Below are 21966 nucleotides of genomic sequence, written 5' to 3'. Positions count from 1 at the left end.
TTGTGCTTATATAAGTGTAGGTTATCATTGCCGTTATCGGTTTATGATACACAATTCTAAATGAGTCACATGACACCTTTAGCTTTTATTTTATTTGAAAAGTTTGGTTTTATACATTTGGTTGACGACATAATTATTTGCTTTATATATTTGTTTAGTGATATTAATTACATAAAAACAGAGAAGTAGACCTATACATTTAGTTTATGATACATCTACACGTGAGTTATGTGTTCAACATGCATTCAATAAAGCATAGTGAATAGTCTAAAGGAATACTAAAAAAAACAGTAACAGAATGACTCAATAAGTTGTTCGTGTTGAGGGTTCGTCTGCATATGAAAAAAAATGTCAGCTCATCTAATTAAATGAAATTAATGCTGGACTAGAGAGTCTAACTGAATCACACACACTTTCTGTTTCCTTTATGGAAAAGCATTTATATATACCATTCATATATACAATTATTATTTTAGAGTGTCATACTTAAAGGGATACTCCACCCAAAAATGAAAATTCTGTCATCATTTACTCACCCTCAAGTTGTTGCAAACCTGTATGAGTTTCTTTCTTCTGCTGAACACAAAGGAAGATATTTTGAAGAACGATTGGAAATTTGGCACCATTGACATTTATTTATATGATACATTAATAACATTTATACCATTGTACAACAGCAGACATTTCAAATAAACAAATAATAAATAATTTATGAAAGGCACAATCACCTTCAACATGGAGTCTCAGATCTGAGATGTGTCACATTCACCTCCTTCATCATCTGTCTTCACTACACTTCCCAGAATTCCCTGTCATCATCATCACAGTCACCTGTGTTCCATCACCCACTTGCACAGTAAAGCACTCACCTTCACTTCAGTCATTGTCTGTCTCGTCTATGGATTAATCACAGACTCACCGTCGATACATGACTCACAGACTCTCTTTCCAATCAGCTGCTACTTACCAGATTTCCGATCCTTCCGTACCATCCATCTCCAGTGTGACTGCTTCCAAACCACCTGCAAGAGAGAAAAGGACATTACCATTCAGCTAAGCCTGTTCTATGTTTCATTTGATCCTTACCTGTTATCTCCGACTGAGTATCCATCTGCACAAATGAACGTCTATAACTTACCATCCAGTCTGTTTCCTCTGAGAACCCTGACAAGATGTTGTCCAGTGTCGGAATTAATCTTGTTGGTTTACAGCTGTAATTACCAGACATTTTCTATACTTGGTGTAAAAGACTTTCTGTTGAATGTAAAATGCGGAATGCAAACTCCGGTAGAAGATTCAGCAATTTGATTAATATTCCAATCACAAATAGTTTTGCTATCCACACTATTTTTTACACAAACTTGTTCAGTCATCCGGACCGGTAGTGAGTGGCAGGGCAGATGTGGACAGTTGCTCTTTTAACTGCTCTGAAAACAAACCCACCTGTGAAGTCAATTTAAAGGGTAATTCAACTCTAATTTAATAAGAGAAATTAATTTATAAACTTTTTTACCCAATCCACACACACACACAAAATTGCGTACAACTTAAGGTCATGATCGTTTGCTTAAAATGAAACATAAATAACGTGTTTAACTGTATATAGTCCATGGGCCAAGCCAGAATTTGGTACCACCTAAGGTGGCAAAATCTCTTTGGTACCAGTTTGTTTGTTGAGTCCATATAAGTACTTTGAAACATGATAACCTTTTCAAATGAGTAGCTTTACTAATATTTTGGGACAATCATTATTATTGCCATTATCGTCCTACAGTATCTGCCCCGCAGGTTTGTATGAAGTCTATTATAAGAGGTAGCCATACATGCTATATGTTTATTTTTTCAGGACAGTCAGGGCTATCCAGATCTGACATCATTTGACATGATATATGTGGTATACGTTTTGTATTAGCCTTCATATTAAAGAAAAATATTTTTGCATCTACTAAATTATTATATTTGTAAATCTATCTCAAAAGATATTGATGTTAAGGGGGGTATCTTTTCAGATATGGATAGACAAGACTGTCTGTAATCTGGTGATATCAGAACCATGATGGTGGGACAATCCATGACCTAGCAATTTGAAAAAATATGTATGTACTGTATATGAAATAATATTATGCAACAACAACAACGACTGGTGCTAGTTTCAAAAGTTTCAGATTACTCCTCCATACCTCATTGTACAGATAAAGCCACTATGTTCATCTGAAAAGGTGAGTCCTGCTGTTTATTTTGATATGCGTTACCCTTGGAGGCTACAGGCACTTCTCAACTTATTCAGCTATGACTCTGCAGTGTGAAAATGAGTGAAGAAATGACCGATGATTGCAACTTTGTTTTATTTTAATTAGATTTTTCAAATCAAGATTACTCAGACCATCTTTGTTCTACAAGCAATCTACTAGCATCACTGTGAAGCAGAAGGTCCACTTTTTCATTTGATACCTATTTTATAAAATAAGAACTTTATGAGTAATTAAAAATAGATTGATGAGTGTGTGGAGATGCGAAGTAGTTTAAGACGGCTGAAATTTCAAGCATTAGCGAAGACATCATATCGCAAGTGGCACTGAAGATCACAGGTGATATTCGGAACCAAGATATTAGTCAAGCATGGCCACCACATGCATCAGATCTTGAGATGATGAACAGCACTCCTACATCTCTAGTGGAGTTTCTCCAGACACTCCTAACAGGTTTATCCAAAGTAGGTAATAACCCATCCCAGAGCTGTCAAGTCACTCATCGGAAATGTGGAACTGATGAAGATACTGAATAGACTTGGCCATGGTGTTTCATATTCTCAGGTAGAAGAAATTGACACAGACCTTTGCCTTCAGAAGCAACCAGCAAGTGGAGGTGCTTGGAAGGAAGTGGATATAGACAGACTAGAGGAGACAATCAGTGGTGAAGGGACATCACTTGGAGTGAACGGAATTGCTGTGCAAACAAAGCCTATTGCTGATCATAATGCTGGGACCAGAGCTTTGCCTTGCATCCCCAAAACCAAGAAGAGAAGCATTGAAGCAGTAGAGATGGTACTTCCCATTTACAATGCAGGAGAACGTGCCAATCCTCCTGTTATACAGACAGTTGAGACTAATCATGCCTCCTTTCTACAGGATGCAGCAGACAGAAACCACGTGTGGCTAATGGCTCGTCTTTCCAACAAAGATGTTTGCAGCTGGACTGGGTTAAACATCCTCACCCACAATGATACAAGTGTACAAGAAGATAGTATAGGCTATTTGCCCACAATCAATGCTCCTGCTACACAGTTATCAACAGTACATGAGGTACTTAACCAATAAGCATCATTAAGTCTCTGCAGCTGAACAACATTGTTGTTGTTTTTGACCAGGCATTATATGCCAAAGCTGCAGAAATTACATGGAAACACCAGGAGGTATTCAAGAACATCATCCTTAGAATGGGGGTCTTCCATACCACCTGTACTTTCATGGCAACAATTGGAAAACGGTTTGCAGATGCTGGTCTAAGAGACCTTTGTGTAGAGGCAGGAGTGATAGCTGATGGCTCAGGCCCCGTTTACACGATGGGAAAACGCAGATATTTCTCTGCGTTTTGCCCTCTCATTTTCACGAAAACGCCGTTTTTATCACAGAAAACGATTATTTCTAAAAACTCCGGGCAAAGTGGAGATTTCTGAAAACGCCGGTTATGTGTTGCCGTGTAAACTGGGAGAAACGGGGTTTTAGGTTCTCTCTTGTCGATTCTGAGGATTTTGATTGGCTTGCATGGCTTTATCCTTCTCCCTACACTGCCGCCCATAGGTTTGGCATAGTATTGATGGCGCTCGACGGCGTTATTATTCGGGTGTGTGCACGATGTTCTTTTTGAAAACGGAGAGGGGGAAAATATTCGTTTCTCTAAATACCCGGCTATGTGTAAACGTAGCCTCAATCTCAGGGGTTACTGATGGTCACAGGTATAATCGAGGAGTAAGGCTTCACAAGCTGCTCTATGAGGCTTTCCTGAGACTAGCATGGAAAGGTTTTCATCAGGGGCGGAGCTAGACTCTCCGTACAGTGGGGGCGGAGCTTCATCATGGGGCCCTCTGCTACCAAGTCATTTTAAAATTAAAACCGTTAAAAAAACCCGTAAAATATCTGATGAATGCATTTGTAATAATGTGTCACTTGTTGAGCCAAGTAAGCTAATATGTTAAATAAAACACAAAGGCTATCTCGTTCTTTTCAGAGAACAGTCTGTTTTCTTTCGTTTTGAATTGTTCTGTAAAAGTACACATTTCGAGCTTTCTATAGATATATTTCTCAGGTGTGTGAGGCAAGTAGGCCTACCTTACATGCTGAGTTTCGGTTCATTAATGAGACGAGCTCCAGTTCACGCGCCGGCGCCTCCGTGTCGTGATTATATATTGTCTGCTATATTTACTTCTTTTTTATTAAATCCAGACAATTGGTTGATGAAACATTGCTTAAAATTAAGATACAATTAATACAAAACAAAATTTGCCTTAATGAATGGCTTTGTACTTTATGTTTGATGTCTCTGGGAAAGTTTTAAAGCAGTCTTTCAGTGCCGCTTTCAGAGCACTCACGTCCGTAACGGGGAACTGTCACGTAACATAGTTTTTCCCTCATAAATGGGAACACGAAAAATAAGACAAAATTAATATTTTGTTCTGTGGAGAGCCAACCCTTCTTCATCCGGTGGGTAGTATTGTACTTTTGACACTTAAAAGTTAAAGTTTTTTTGTGTCACGTCCCTTACGTATGTGTATTTCCCTCAAATTAAATATAAAACGCATGTGTAGACTAGACTGATATTTTTCTAATGTCCGGACTCCTTTATTAAGGAGAATGGATAAACAGACGTTTCAATATATTGGTATTAAATGCATTTTCTGAGAATTTACATTTCAAGTTTTTTTTTACCTCAAATGTCACATCCATAATGCTGGAATTGCCCAATTTTAAAGAAATTATCCTCAACTAGTTTTGTGGTGTAGGTCTACGTATTTTATAATGTTTTATAAACTTCAAATAATAGAAATAGTAATTTAAAGATGTAGCATTGGATCTGGACGGGAAGGATAACGCTGGGAGTTGGAAGGGTGTGTCGCGATTCTGCCTTCTCACACACATTTTGGTTTCATGTCGCATATCAGCCATCATTTCTACTAAAGAAAATGACAAAAATAGTAACGCACATGTAACTTGGATAAGTAATTTTAATCTGATTACTGGTTTGGAAATAGTAACGCGTTAAATTACTGGTTACTGAAAAAAGTTACCTGCATCACTGCTGGTGAGGGCCCGTTCCTGTCCAGTGACGCAAGATCGGCGGTGTTTGAGGGGCCCCTAATTGGCACGGGGCCCTGGGGCGACCGCACCCAAGCACCCACGCTATCTCCGCTACTGGTTTTCATCCATGGTTAGAACAGAATCCATGGTCAGGAAGATTTTATTCATTTGGAAGCAACTCTGCAAGCAGTCCATAACCTGTGTGAAGAAATATCTAAGACAAGATTTGAGGGGACCCTCGAGCAAGATTCATGTCTACGCATTCTGACACGATTCAATGAGTTCCTCAGCTACCTTAGAGATATCAATGGTCCCCTGTCTACCTTCTGGATGTCTTATGTCTTATATAAATATCTATAAGTAATATCTTGACATTTGGACACCTCACCGAAATGGATGAGAAATATCTCCCACTTATTTGTTCAGGTATGCTCATGTTAGACTGAATGCGGGGACCCCCAGCACCAATGGCTGTTCTGGAGCTAATGGCCTGCAAGTGTTCACGGACCTGCAAGCTTCCCGACTGTTCCCGTCGATGATGATGATGATGAATAAACAGAAACATTTTGCAATGGCCAAATAAGTTCATGAATAAGGTATAATTATTTAGTTTTTCTTTGTATGACATGTTCTGTTCAAATAAAGTTACAAGATTTTTCATTCTTTGGCTCAACAGTTCTTTGGCTCAACGGTCATTGAAGGCTAATTTCTGTGACAAAGCTACCACTTACAAAAGGTTATCATGTTGAAATATCATCTAGAGATATGGACTAAAATAAAAATCAAACTAGAATTTGCCACCTTGGGTGGTACCAATTAGTGAAAATTGTGGCCTGGGCCCATGGACTAATATGCTTAAAACACCAATATATACCAAAATTAATGCAACCATTATATTTGACAAATCAAATGGAAACCTCCACACTCACGTTATAAACAGAAATTTATTGGTCCATGAAGCAAAATAATATTCATATTATTACTATTATGACTTAATTATTTACAGTCACCAAATTAATGTGAAATCAGTGTAACGTTTTATAATTATTTAAATACAATACACATTATTTTCCCAAATTTAAGTTAATTTTATTACCAAGTTTATCATAAATTGATATTTATTGATATAAAATATATATATTTTTAAATTAAAGTACAACCAACAAAGTATAATGATTATTCCATATTTTTAAATGACAATTTTGATGAATAAAATATTAATCACTTACAAATAACTTAATTATGATTAAAATGACTACTTGCTAATCAAAAATATTTTCTAAACCTACTTGTTCTGATTGAAAAGGATTCTGGAGATAGACCTACCCTCATGAAGTGAAAGCAAGACAGCAAACAGACAGATTCATATGTATGTTACTTTAATAGGTGTTTAAAGAATAACATTTGCGTCAGCAGACAGTGTTATGACATAAGACTCAGTGAGAAGGGCAATGGCAAAGGGGTCCCTCTCTCTACGCAGGGGGTCAGTAAGGCAAGGCTGCATCAACAACTGGGCTGTAACAATCAGATCCATACATTGCATCATACAGTACTAGTGACAATAATCAGATCAAGCACACAAGTATAAACTCCTTAGAGGAATCAAGAACAGGATCTCGGGTAAGCGTTTAAAAAGACGGCGCCACAACTGCATCTAAAGCCATGAACGTACATTCTTGTACAGAGCAGAGAAAATCCTCATCATTGACGGGGTGCATATTTAAGGTTATTAAGACTCGAAACGAGTTGAGAAGGTGAAACGAGGAAGGTTTGGCAACTGATATCCATGATCGCTGATATTGCACGTTTCAGGTCTAAATGCGTAAAAGCGAAGGTTATTTGACGTCAGATATGACGGAGGTCAGGGTGTGTGTCTTGAGGATGACTGGAAGTTTTTACAAATTATTCAGGTACTGTAAAGAAGCAGCCTACAATTCCTCCATATAAAGCCACCGCATACAGAAAGACTGGATTGGAATTAGAAAAATACAGGTACAAAATCCATTACATTCAAGAGACAATCTAGCACAAAAGGGTAATATTATAATCTTTATAGCTAATATAGGAATTTCTGTTTCATAGAGGCATTTTGCTAAGAGGCATCTTCTAAATAGAAAAAAGTGGGGTGAACGATCATGACGGGGGCATCATGGGATGGGATCAGATTCTAAAGATGCATCATGCGGGGGACGTTCAAATAAGCCGTGTTATCATTCAACGCAAAATTCTCGCTAGCAATGACGATTTTTTAAATACACGATATGCACGAGAGGTTACGATTAAGAATGACAATCATGAGGGGACACTGGCGAGATGGGGAGATCAATCTTTATGGGGCTAGTTCGCACAAAAATATAATTCTGGAACCCTTTTCTCATCGACATGTCGTTCCAAATCCGTAGGACTTAATTGGTTGTGTAGACCACAAAAAGAGACTTACACATTGCATTTTTCTGTAAAAAGAATGAATGGTGACCCAAAATGACATAAAAAAAGCACCATAAAAGTATCCAGTAATGACTAAAATTTGTCTTTTCTCCACACAAACTATTAAATGGCTTCCGAAGACTTGAAAGAGAGTCATACGAATCACTTTTATGGTGCTTTTATGACATTTTGTACACTCGCTTTAATTATTGAAGAGTGCAACCTGAACATTCCGCTAAACATCATCTTTTGCGTTCCTCAAAATCATGCAGATATTGAAACGACACGAGGGTGAGCACATGATGACAGGATTTGACATTTTTGGGTGAACAATCCCTTTTAAAAACATGATGTTGTTTTGGTATGGGTTTAAGGTGCAAATATTGTCTTTCTAAAATAGGCATTAAAAAGGTGCCAACATTTTGCACACCACTCTCACTGCAGGTTCATTCAGAGGAAAAACCGTCAGAAAAGATTCGAAGAATTAGTTGTGCTGATAAAATACATTTGAAAACCTGAAGACGGATAAAGCCTGGCTCTCTGCATCATGAAATTTCCCTTACAGACTATTTTCGCTTTTCTTTGGCAAATGTCTGAGAGAACGACGCGCGTACAACACGTCTCCTGATCGCCGGGAAGAACTTAAAATTGCGTCCGAGGCGCATTATGCGCGAGGGAAGACGTCTTACTTAGAGTAACTTCCTGTGAACAACAAACATGGGACTCGGGTGAGTAGCGTAAATGATGATATAGCGTCCTTTGAGGAAACAGATCATTTTCCAATGCGGTCACATTAGCGACATTTCAGCTAAATTTGGGGTGTAAAAAAGAGATGCATGAAGCACTGCTCACACACAAGTCACTTTCAAACCAAGCAGCTTTCTGTTGGTCAGCACCGTTGAATTCATCTGACCAGCTTGCTTGAACAGGAGTGAAAGACACGCAGATTCCTATTGTAATGACTGAATTTTGCACGCAATGTGACCGCAGCATTAGTCAGGGTGGAAGCATTAGCATAAACAAGGCATCCACTCTGACTAAGGTTTAAGCCGAAGAGAGGTACAATTCAAATCGTCCATAATGACAATAAACTGATTCAAAACAGCTGAGCAGGAGGTGTAGCGTCTTATTATTCTTGATTTATAATATTTGTTTTTTACCCTACTATGCACTTTTAAAGTTTTATAAGCAGGGCCTTACAGGTGATTTATAAAATTAGCTTAATAAAAATCACACTTATAAAAGTGATCAGGTCCTGATTTTTCAGGTAAACATCATCAATATGTCTCACGACTGCCTCAGGCACAATTACAGCCTACAAGCTCTCTATTACTTAAAATACACTGAGGTTTAAACCCTTGGCTTGGAGTAAATGCCTCTATTGTATAAATAACAGGAAAGGGGGACATTCAGACACAGATCTCGCGCCCGCCAGACGTAGGCCATATGCGGCAATGCAGTTGCCTCGCACGTGCGCGTCAGTAAGCAGAAACTAAACGTCTAGAGGCGCTGCGTTCTTTATCAGTGCTTGTTGGCTTAACAGGTAAGCATAGGTATATATACACAGATATTTGTATATGAGCTTTTGACAACAGTCTCGATCCAGTAGAGCAAACCTCAGAAAAGGTTTCTAAACGAAATGTTACGAACAAAGCGAGGAAAAACAGCGCCCTACAGAAGGTGTTCTAGGGAGAACAAATTAAATACAGTATTTCGAAGGAGTACAAAAAACCTTATTAGTTAGAAGTTCATAAATTCACAGACAATATCATTTATAGAAGAAAAAACTGTGACTCTAAAAGCAAAACGAACAAAAGGACATCAATCGTCTTATTAAAACGGAAAAAGCTTGACTGTAACAGTGAAAGAGTGTGTGGCTTTTAAACCTGTGATCTGGCTTATAGAATTCCTTCATTTATCTAATCTAGGCTCCCTGCGACCTCAGGAGGGTTTCGGGAAGAAGAGTCTGAGGTTCGAACCAGCCCGAGAACACAGGGAACTGATGTGCACTGCAAAATTCATATTGTTTTCCAGTAAAATATCGAAACATCCTGAAAACAATTTTACTTGAGAAGCAGAACTGCTAAAGACAATTGAACGAATCTGAGTTTTTGAATGAATCTGTTAAGTAGTTGAATCATTCACATTCAGCTCCATGACTCCATGATAAAACCTTTCCGAAGAGTTTTAGTAGATTTTTAGGCACTCACATTTTAATGAATGATAATAAGGCAGGTTTTGATCATGTAAATGATGATTCACAACTTCCTCATAACTAAACAAAATGAAACTGGCTTGTCACCACTGGCATAATGACCTACAGAAAGAATCACTGAACTTGAACACTGAACACTAATCTTGAAATAATCTTATTTTTCTTACTTTTCCAGTATACATCTAACAAAATTGAAGGGGAAAAAAAGCCAATGGTAAAAAGTACAAGTCTTATCTTACACAATTTTGCTTCTCAGATAAATTGATCTTGTTTTAAGAATTGTTTTGATATTTTTACAATATATATATAAAAAAAACCTAATAAGAACATGATTTTTTTCCAATGTGTCGCTGATACAAAGCACATAATCTGGCTTGACAACCTAAAGATGACCCTGGAGGTGTCTGACTCACAAGTGCCTAAACACAGGATGTGCACATTGCAGAAGAACATGCTATGCTGACTCCCACAATTCAAGGTGTGTGTGTGTGTGTGTGTGTGTGTGAGAGAGAGAGAGAGGGAAAAAGAAAAACTCCTTTCTCCTCTACGTCAAACCCTGTTTTCTTTTCCTCTCCAACTCTCTCCCACCGTGTGCTTGGAGGAATGGACAGAATCAGCAAAACTTTGAGTTGGAATGGCGTCTACAGCCTCAGGTACAAGAAGAAAACCAGGGCTGAGTATCTCAGTGATGATACAAAAGCTAATTTGAGAATAAAACAAACACAAAGCAAAAACAAACAAAATTCGATATTACAACGAAAGCCCAAGACAACTACAAGCATCGTCTACGGTAGGTAAAATTAGTGCAGTGTCTATTATTAAACTATATTAGAGAGGAGTAGCACTCTTTTGGATTAGCCAGCAAGACGCTACACACTGCAGTAAGGTCAAGTATTGACATAAAATGCATTTTTTTCATTCAAGTATCGCCATACTGCTCTGATAACGAACTCATTTATATCTGTGTATGTCAGACAAGAGCGCAGAGGGGTGTCACAATATAAAAAGGTTCGACTGACTTTCCATCGGGTGATTCAGTCAGAAACACTTGTAGGCAAGGTCTAAAATTAACTCTTTGCAACAACTGCCAACGGTTAATGAAAATTGCTAGGCAGAAGTATTAATTACTCATAACAAACTTTACTTTCCATTATAAAAAATGATGGGGGGAAATTATAAATATATATGTACTGTTATTATTTTTTAGAATATACACAACCTTTCAAAAGTTTGGGGTCAGGAAGATTTTTATAAAGAAATTAATACTTTTAATAATTTTTTTTTTTTTCAGCAAAGTTGCGTTAAATTGATCAACGGATTTCTTTCAAATAAATTATGTTCTTTTTAACTTCCTATTGATCGAAGAATCGAGTAAGAAAGTATCAAGTTTTCCACAAAAATATTAAGCAGTACAACTGTTTTTAACATTGATAATAATAAGATATTTTTTGGGGGGCAGCAAATCAGCATATTAGAATGATTTCTGAGGGATCATGTGAGACTGAAGATTGGCATAATGATGCTGAAAATTCAGCTTTGCATCACAGGAATAAATTACATTTTAAAATATATTGAAATTTTAATAATATTTCACAATATTACTGTTTTTACTGTATTTTTGATCAAATAAATGCAGCCTTGCTGAGCAGATGATACCTCTGTCAAAACCGACCGCACACTTTTGAACGGTGGCATATCTATATATATACACACACACACGCATACATATATAAATATTCAATGCTGACAAATGCTAATTTTGGACCCTGCTCGTCGGTATGCCTGCAACCGCAGCGCGTCTTGTGCAAACACCTGACTTCCCACATAGCGCTGCTGTTTGTGAGAGAATAACACGTGGTTTATCTCTGACCAACTCTCAACTATAGAGGCACCAGACACATTGAGGGTCATTGCTTGAAATAAAGAGGCATCTAGGCATTGACGGTGCATTATGAAGGTGAAGGTGGTGCTTCTGTGCAGAGAAAAAATCTGAACAGGTTTGTGAGGTATGAGGCTGAGGTTGAGCAGTCTGAAAACACTCATTCTCTCTCTCTTCATAAGATTCAGAGCAGTAAAGGGGGCAGGAAGCCACAAAACGTTCCTCTGATCGAGAGAAGACGTACGCTGCTGTGTGAAAAAGACGTTTGTGCAATGAAGCTAACCAGGAACAGAAACGAGAAAGATAGAGAAAGACAAAGAGGGAGCACTTGCTTCAAATGCACTTTTTGTAGGCAAAACTTGACCTTAAATAGTAGCCATTTCTTGCAGATTGTAAAAATCAGATAACTGGTCCGGAGCCACCAGAGGAAACAGGCTTAGGGACCAGAATTGGCTCCCCCAGGGCCCTGAGGGGGTGAGAGGGAGGGAGGGTGGGGTTGGGTGTAAGGTGTAGGCTTCTGGGATAAAACATCTTCATCCGTCTCAAAGCTTCCCTCATCCCTTTCCAGTCTCTCTCGCTCTCGTTCGCTCTAAATCCTCGGCATCAGGGGCCGAGAGTCAAGATTAAGGCCCCAGCATGTCTGTACATAAGCCCAGTCCGGACTAAACCCGTCCCGAGCCAGGCTGAGGCCTCACTGGTCCGCGCAGGAAATCAGCACAGGAGCCATGTCCTTCACTTGACCTTCAGTGGGGATGCTCACAGCACGCTGGGCTCTGGAACAAACACTCAGGCTTTATTATCAACACACACAGACACACACACACACACACACACACACACACACACACACACACACACACACACACACACACACACGAGTTTGCAGGGTGTCCCATCTACCTGTGCACATTCTCCATGGCTGCAACCTCAGCGAGAGCAGCTAAGCTGAAGAAGGCCGGGAGGCCACCGGACGTATCTGGCGCGTCCACTTCCGCTGATCTGGGGTCATTGTAGCAGACCCCGCTATTGCATAATGTCTCTTGAGTGAATGGCTTTTCATCCTGATTCTTGGTCTGATCCTTAGATTTGTCTTCTGCTGCAAAAGAGAAAAATAAAATAATTTTAGACTTTTATACAAATATGCTCCCCCTCCCCCAATCTTCTTTTGGTGGCAGGACAGCATAGACAAACAACTCAAGTATGTTTTCAGTGACTCGCATGTCACATGATATGAAGAATCCAGTCATAGAAATGGCATAAACAGGCTATTTTATTCTACATGAGGAAGTTTGCTTCCACATGCTGAGATGATGTGGCTAGAATAATGTGGATCAGGGTGTATTCACACTAGGAAAGTCCGATAGTTCACTTGCTTTGGTCCGGACCAAATACAATGTTTTTTTTGTTTTTTTTTGGTACGGTTCGCTTTCACACTGCACTTTTTGCAAGTGAACCAAAATTTGTAAACAAAACCACACGTGTGCTAAGGTCGTCCATTCATTGGACAAGGATTCTCAAGTAGGGAAATCAGGAAGTGCAAAAAAGGCTCAGCATGGAGATATTTCGTACTGCAATATTTGTTATTTTACTAATTTTGTGTTATTCTGTACAAACGCAATATGAAGAAACTGCGCAGAAGACGGATAAGGTATAAAGTTTTCATTCATAGAGAGGGGCTATGTTCACACATTCAAATAATGAGATTCTTATTGTATATACTGCTAACAAGTGCTGTCAATGTTAACGCTTGCGATTAAGTTTGTCCAGTTTAACGCAGCATCATCCTTGTATTGTAACTATCGTTACATTATATGAACTGCAAAAGCTTTTTTGCATCTATGCGCGATTAGACTAAAGAGAACGCTCTGTATGTGAATGTCCTGATGCACACACTCATTCATTCATTCCATTTTTAACGATGCACACACGACGCGCAGAAAGACGCGCAACAGTATCGTGTGGCCAGACAGCGCGCCGGAATGTAATTCTCTTTCGCACTTGAACAACAATAACACAAAACGTTATGCCAAAATCTCCGACTACGGAAGCCTGTTAACTCAAAGGCGCAGTGCTTTCTTGCAATTGGGTCGGTTCATGTTCACACCGTAAACGAACCGTACCAGAGTTCGTTTGGAACCGTACCGAGACCACCTCTTCAGCTGGGTCTCGGTTCGGTTGTTTGGTCCGCACCCGAGTTCGATTGCTGTATTCACACCTGCCCAAAAAGTCCGCACCAAGGGGGGAAACGAACTAGAGTTCGATTCAATCGAACCAAACAAGGCAGGTGTGAATACACCCTTAGTAACCTACTATTGCCGAAAACTTTTGGTTGCGGTATACGTAGGTGACAAATGTATCTGCAAATAGCGCATTTTTACAATGACATCAGTGGCTACTGTATATATACACAAATACAACAACAATAATAAGTGATTATAAAGACATTTATGTTATAAAAGATTTCTATTTCAAATAAATGCTGTTCTTTTGAACTTTCTATTCTTCAAATAACCCTGAAAAAAAAACGCAGCACAATAATAAAGTAATAATAACAAGAAATGCTTTTTGAGCACCAAACAAGTATATTAGAATCATTAAGAATCATGTGACACTAAAGACTGGAGTAATTGCCATCACAGGTACATAAAATATTATAATTTACATAAAAAATATAATACATCATTTACATCATAAAAAATGTGTTATTTTATAATATAACAATATTACTGTATTTTTTATCAAATAAATGCAGCCTCAATGAGCAGTAAAACAAAAACGACAAACTTTTGAACAGTAGTGTACATTGAAAAAAAAATGGTGCAGGGTGTTTCTTGAAGGAGTTATCCGTTTAGAAACCATAAATAAGACAGTGACAGGAAACTGTGGTTCGGCTCACCCTCTGCAGGTGACACTCGGCCATCGGCCGTGCGCACCAAGTGTGTGATTTTACTCTTCCTGGCCTTCCTTTTCTGACTGCCCACAGGTGTGTCCAGAACCTTCTGGGGTTCAGGAGAGGGAGACACACACGGACTGCCCGACTTCACTGGACTTGATTCTGTAACCATGGGGTCAGGTGTGTCGATGTCTAAAAGAACACATGAAATATGTCAAGACTGAGACCTGGAAGTCCTAATGCAGACATCCTGACAATAATTGGTGCTTTAGGATACTATATTTCATTTAGCTTGTGCCACTTGTACTACTGCACAACAGGATAAATCAAAGTATGTACATAACTGTTACATGTGTGCCACTTTAAAATAACTAGAGTATACTGTGACCTAGATATGACAGCGTTCCCTGCTATGCGGCAGGAAATACTGAGACACACTGGGCAAAACCACGGACAAACAACAACCAAAACCACGCAGGCAGAGTTTCCAACACTCGTGCACACACTCTTGCTGTCTGAACAGAAAATGAAGCTGATTTCAGAACAGTTTCTAATGGCTGTCACCTTTGTCTGCGGCACTGGATTTCTCCTTCCTGTGTTTGTACTTGTTCACTATCTTGTGGAATAAGGTCTTTTTCTGAGATGAAGATGAACCTAATTTCAAAAGCAATAAAACAGAAAACAAAAAAACAAAACAAAACAACACAGCATGCTATGTTAGGTGGAAGTCATGTCATTCTGAACATGAGATGACTACTTCCTAATAAAGTAAGCAAATGAGGAAATGAGTGTGGTGGGCCAGGAGGATTAGTTAGTTTCCATGCATGCAGTGCACTCACCCTTGCAAGGTTTGGGTGGTTCAGGAGGGCTGGATGTACTGGTTTTTTTCTTCTTGGTGACAGCCACACTCTTTTTGTCAAATGTCAGGGGGCTGTACTGCGGTAAGCTGTTGAACTTTTTCTCGAACTCCTCCTCAAGCTTTCCTAGTCTGTGAGTTTTATACACAGTAAAACATTAGCAATCTGTGTGCAAAATCTGCTCACCTGGATTTAAAGTCTTCTAGGCAAACTGAATTCAATCTTGCACAATGAAACACGATGGAATGTTCTTAAAGGGATAGTTCACCCAAAAATGAAAATTCTGTCAGTAATTACTCACCCTCATGTTGTTCCAACCCCGTAAGACTTTCATTCATCTTCGGAACACAAATTAAGATATTTTGGATGAAATCTGAGAGCTGGCTCACCCCTTCATAGGCTGCTAGGTAATTGATATCTGCCGTCCCAGAAAAGTTAGCAAAGACATCGTTAAAATAGTCTAAGTGACTACAGTGGCTCAACCTTAAGTTTATCAAGCGACGAGAATACTTTTTCTGCGCAAAAAAACAACAAAAAATAACGACTTAATTCAAATATTCATTTCCTTCTCTGTGGGCCTCTGAGTTCACGTAGTGTAACAGCGCAGCGCTTCTGGGTTGTGAGCCTACGTCTATTTCGCATTCATAATAGAAGCGACGCGGTCGCGACGAGCATGCGGTGCGCTCGTTTTTTTCCCGCCGCCCCATACCTCGGCGAGATGAAAACATCTCAACTTTTCAGAACGCCGGTGCGCAGGTCATGTGACAAAAACCAACCGAACTTTCCGTAACAACATCGAAAGCTCGGCCGAACAGCTGATCATACCTGAACAGGGCGGGTTTTTATTTCCCATCTCCATAAATATATCTAGTAGCCTAGTAAAGCTAATGCAAGGGCTAGAAATCAATTAATCCTTTGCTGATACTTCCTCGTCGTCATCATGGAGAGCGCAGTTCGTGGTTGCATAGCAACGACAGACGCCACGGGAACGCAAATCGCTTTGGGAAAGAAGGAGAAAGCGACGTGGCCGTGCTTTCCACGCGTTTTTAGACGCGATATGTGAATGGTCCCTAATTCAGGAATCTATTTGGTTTCAAATCGTTTTTGTTTTGTTTAAAATGGAGATCACGATTACATACATCAGACAACTACACAGAATCATTAATTCAAACACTTTTAAAACGAATTAATTCAGTATTTCATTCATAAATACTTGTTTAATTAATGAATGATTCACCGTTTTTGAATTAATCTCTCGAGTCTTTTTGAATAAATGATTCAATGAAAAAAAATGTAAGTGTCGATTTTTGCCACTTACTGGAGTAATAATGTAATCAACACCATTATTTGAAGAGACTCCTTTCACTTTAGCCATTTTATTGGTTATTGCTTAAAAAATGGCAAGAATAAAAGCTAGACATATTTATTCTTCAAGTATTTGCCCTTTTGTTTCTCTCCAAAAAATATTGGAATTGGAAACAAGAATTGATAAGAACCGGATTCGATAAGCAGAATCGGAATCGCTAAAAATGAAACGATACCCAACCCTACCAAGCAGCCTATGGAGGAGTGATCCAGCTCTCAGATTTCATCAAAAATAACTTAATTTGTGTTCCGAAGATGAACGGAAGTCTTACAGGGTTGGGACAACATGAGGGTGAGTAATTACTGACAGAATTTTCATTTTTGGGTGAACTAACCCTTTAAACACTTTTACTTTGACAAACTATGATCCTCTGAATACTATGATCATGGGATGGCAAATATGAGTATGGGTGAAATGTACAAAATTCTTTAGACTATCTAGTTACCAAGCTATCCAAATCCACATAAAAATAACAGCTTTTGAGGTGTTTCAAATATTTTTAGATAATTAACATAGATAAAAAGTTCAATGCAGCTCACCATCAAATGTACGGATTCAACCAATATCATTGACAATCAATCTATAGTCAATGGTGAACAAGGCTGCAACTAAACAATAAAATTACTAAAAAAAATAAAAGATGAAAATAGTCGGCAACAAATTTGTAATTATTTTGTGCCAGATTTAAAACAGCTTGCACCAACGCAAACCTTCTTTTGGCATTAAAAAACTACTGTTAGGATTTAGTAAAGACATACAGTGAAAAAATTGCGGTGAAATGGCGTGGACACAGATATTTTTGCGACTGACCTTATTGCGTATGCATTTGTGGGAATTTCCCTTTCATACGCAACATTTATGAGAGGAGAGCATTTAAATAAATCAAGCAACGTGATTCACTAAGATTTGCGGTAGTCAGTTGACTGATATTTGTGCCATTATTTAACGCCGACAAAAGCATGTCTTAACCCATTTCCAATAATCTGGAAACAAATTCCATTATTAAAATAGTTGTTAGTTGCAGCCCCAATCAAAAAAACTCCTCTGCAGGAGAATAACCACTATTTCCAAGCAGATTCAGTGCTGTGATGAGGGAAATTACAGCTCACCCCTGGGCGGTTTCCTCTTTAGACTTGGACTTCTTGAGCTTTTTTGGGTTGCTGGTAGCAGCTTGAGAAAATCCCCAGCTTTCATCATTCCAGCCGCCCTCATGATCAGACACACTGCCTCGCATGGAACCTCTTTTCCCTAGAAAACAGACCAGCAGCCCAAACAGCACAATATTAATCATGAGATAATGGCCAACTGAATCATATTAAGTAAAAATACTAAATGCTTTTCAGTATGAGATAAATTTAACTCATTTCAAAGAAGTCATTGAGGTACTTTCATTGAGGTACCCCCTGAAAGCACAATTTAATCACTTTTTTTTTTTTTGTGTTGTCATTTCTGCAGAATAGCATGTGGGCGATAAATATGTTTTTAAGGAAGTATATTTTTTCCATGCTACTATTTGCTCCACATGATCAGCTGGAACTAGTGGGAAATGAGTTTCAAATCCAGTCAGTATGACAAAATCAACTAACAAGAAAAGAACCTGTGAAAAGTGTGTGAGCACGTTACCTCTGTCTACATTTGCTCTCAGTGATGTGAGCATCCCTTCGGACACCAGAGTCTTATAAAGCGCTCCTTTACAGCTTCGCTCAGACTTCCTGGACCCACAATTCTCTGGCTTAACCTCCAGGTCTTTATCTTCCTGTGTGGTTTGAGTTGGTTTGGTGTCTGTGTCTTTCTCTTCCAGTTCTGTTGTTTGCAGTGGAGAGCAGTGTGGTTCCATGTCCTCCACGCCACTAGGGGGCTCTTCCTCCAAGTCTGGTTCATTCTCACACTCAGCTTTAGGGGTCAAAGGAGCTTCCTCAGTTTTTATCTCTACAATATCCTGTGGCTTATTAGCCTCTTCGTCCCCTTCTTCCTCTTCTTCTGTGGCGTCGTCTTTTAACTTGAGCTGTTTTTTCGGTTTAGACTTTTTCTTCTTCACAGATGGAGATTGGTCCGTAGAAGGGCTGCTTTCACTCTCTGAGGGACGAGCTTTCTTCTTGGGTGTCTCTTCTGAGCCCCAAGTACCTTTTGCGACCGCTTCAATGGTGAACATTACGCTGTCCAGATCTGACTCAGACGACTGGCGCTTCTTCGCCTTTTTGGGTGATGGAGGATTTGTGTCAGACTCTTTATTTTCTTTCTTCTTTTTCTTCTTCTTCGGCGTCTTACAAGGGCTGATGTCAGAAGGGATGGCGTCAGTAGGGGAGGATGAGGTGGAGCCGGAGGTAGAGGATGACGATGTGGTGAGAGGAAGTTCTGGAGGGTCCCGCTGCTCTTCTGGAGGGTCCCGCTGCTCTTCGTGGTCTGGGATGGCTGTGCTAATTGAGCTGTGCTGAGCACAGAGAGAGGAGGAACCACCAGAGGGCTGGGAGGATCGAGCTTCTATCTTCTCCGCCTCAGAGGCCAAACACATCTATATAAACAAACAAGGACATCAGGTTATGGAGCTTTGCAATAAAAATTACCTCTGGCATGGATATTCATGTCTTACAGGCTATTAGATATCATGCAACATGTCAGCTGCCTGAAGGCCGTTCCTCATTTTACTCATAATGTGACATGCTGCTAAGTGAAACTTAGCTTATTAAATTGGGAAAAAATGAAGCGCCTTTAATTTGATCTATTAGTAATTTCTGAATGATGAAAAGTAGTTTCTTCATTATCACAAATTAAATTCCTATTCAGTATTTTAAACATACGTAAAAAAAAAAAGATTAATTATTTTCATAAGATATAAAACTCTTTTTCAGATACATCTTATTTTTTTATACTTGCTCAAATGGTATAATTTGTACCTGCTTTATAATAATACAATTATAATATAAAATATGTTTAATCATGGTACTTTAAACATGGTACTGAAAGATAATAAGATATTTAAACTCTTTTTCATCAAATAGTTTTCAATACAAGTGTTCAACTGGTGTATTCACTTTAAAATAGAAAAATAGAAATTAAAAATTATAATATAATTAAATATTTTTTTAAAATAATATAGATTTAAAATCTGTTTCAAGTTATTTTAGAACATTTTGATAAAATGGATGGTTGCCAGGTTGTTGCTATGCAGTTGCTAGGGTGCTTACTGGGTTAGGGTTAAGCCTAATTAGTCCAATTAATATCTTATGGAAAACATGTTTTAACCATATTAAAACTTATTTTCAGCAGACACTTCTAAAATACAAGTGTTCAATTGGTAGAATGTTTAAAAATCTTGTTTAAAATTTTTTTTATATTAAAATACATTATTTGTAAATTAAATAAATCAATATTTTTTTTAATTATTTCAAAAACAAATATTAGTATTTAAAAATAAATATTATTTTTATTTATATTATATTGAGGTATAAATGTTATTTATTATTTTTTTCTTCTAAAGCCAAGTTGTTTTTTTGTACATTTTGATTTTTACATTTTTGGGAAATGTGTAATGATGAATCATTCAAAGTAGGAACATGTATCATCAAGTAAATAGGGTCAATTTTACTTTCAGGTTGACTTAAAAAATATAAACACCCACCAGGTGGCAGCATACGCATCAAAACTGTCCAAGGATTTATTACATAACATTGCCTGCCATAGTCCATGCCAACCGGTCAACACCAGCCACTGCCTCACTGAGCTTTAATTCTGCACTATAACATCAAACACTGTATGTAGCATAAGATTCATCCCCCGTCTTGTATATGTGTAACCCGGGGCAGTGATTGTGGGTTGGTGATGTACCTCAGCGAGCTGGAAAAGAGCCGACTGGCCGCACTGCCTTCCCTCAGATGCTGACTGAGACCTACTGGAGGAGATCTGCTACAGAGACAAACCAAACAAGCATATTAAGACCAATAACAAGCGCATTATTCACCCACAGAGAGGAATATACATAGAAAAATGCATAATGCTCATTTTTTAAGGAGGATTCTGGGTAAAATCACAATGCTAGGGGTGTAACAGCAAACAGACGTCATGGTTTGGTACGTACCTCGGTTTTGGGGTCACGGTTTGATATGAGTTTGGTACAACAGGAAAAAGCAACAAATCCCCAAAGCTAGGTTTCTTTTTTATTTTATTTTAAACAGACAGTAGTGCAAATTACAGTTTGTTCCACCTAGCGACATTTAGTCCCCCCTGAGGTAGTTGGTACAGTTGGTCCTTTAGTCTATTAAGCAGTAAACGAAATGCACTCTTGTACAGGTCATATTTTTTTGGGGACTGATAAAAAACAATAGTTTTCTGGTCACAATCAGCTACAAAACTGAAAAGCATCTCTTGTGTTCTAAAAGCACAAATTTCAATATTACGCTCTATCAGGAAAACACGGAAAGATGAGCGAGAAGTAGAAAAAGAGCCTGCTTCACCTTTCCACGAGGAAAGCGAGTGAAGAGGCACCTGAGGCTTCCCATTTCCAGGACACGCGTATTTCATCACTCGACTTCCACGACACAAATCAGCACAATGCCAAAGGATTTTGTCTTATTAGAACAGCGGAAACAACTTCAAATACTCTGTCATTTATGCTCATACAGATAAGAGCAAGACATCATTCGAAACTGAAAAGGGTCTATTTTTATTTGTGTACACTCACAACAAAACAAAACATTCTGCTTTTGAAAAATAAAGAAAACAAACAGGATGCCGCTTTCTCCCGTCCCGGTTTTCTTTTCTTTGACGTTAGTGGAGTGCATCACAAAAAATGAATGGAAACTCTTGCATCAAGCTCTTGCATGCCATCTAAACTCTCGTTTTGTGTTAATGCATAGATCATTTCTTCTTCTGCTCTTTAGCAGAAGAAGAAACAAAAAAGTGTTGCCTTACCGCACGCCCCCTTCTGGATTGAGGTGTGGAACAGTTCTGGATGAATACATGTACTGTTACACCCCTACACAATGCTGTAATGCCATTTAAGTAGAAAACATTTTAAATTGTATTTAAGTAAAAGGCA

The 21966-nt window shown here is 38.6% G+C and overlaps 1 protein-coding gene across 7 annotated transcripts in view; it reads right to left on the bottom strand.

The window, feature by feature from the left end:
- Positions 1-11523: 11523 nt before the first annotated feature.
- Positions 11524-21966, bottom strand: part of LOC130082770 (HMG box transcription factor BBX) — a 36768-nt gene continuing 26325 nt past the window's right edge. For 4 of the 7 annotated variants that reach the window (XM_056247621.1, XM_056247623.1, XM_056247622.1 and 1 more), the window contains 8 exons: positions 20757-20834; positions 18555-19443; positions 18041-18179; positions 15548-15696; positions 15273-15362; positions 14712-14900; positions 12716-12911; positions 11525-12588 (listed from right to left, as the gene is read on the bottom strand). In XM_056247621.1, coding sequence (XP_056103596.1) covers positions 12507-12588; positions 12716-12911; positions 14712-14900; positions 15273-15362; positions 15548-15696; positions 18041-18179; positions 18555-19443; positions 20757-20834 — 1812 coding nt within the window. In that variant the 3' untranslated portion in view covers positions 11525-12506. Of the gene's footprint in view, positions 12589-12715; positions 12912-14711; positions 14901-15272; positions 15363-15547; positions 15697-18040; positions 18180-18554; positions 19444-20756; positions 20835-21966 lie in introns of all 7 variants that reach the window. The other 3 variants (XM_056247625.1, XM_056247624.1, XM_056247626.1) reach the window with 3 other exon arrangements.

The sequence above is a fragment of the Rhinichthys klamathensis genome, unplaced genomic scaffold (genome assembly GCF_029890125.1).
Source record: "Rhinichthys klamathensis goyatoka isolate OS25496 unplaced genomic scaffold, OSU_Roscu_1.1 h1tg000050l_1, whole genome shotgun sequence".
Taxonomy (NCBI): Eukaryota; Metazoa; Chordata; class Actinopteri; order Cypriniformes; family Leuciscidae; genus Rhinichthys; species Rhinichthys klamathensis.
This window is presented reverse-complemented; position numbering and strand designations above follow the sequence as displayed.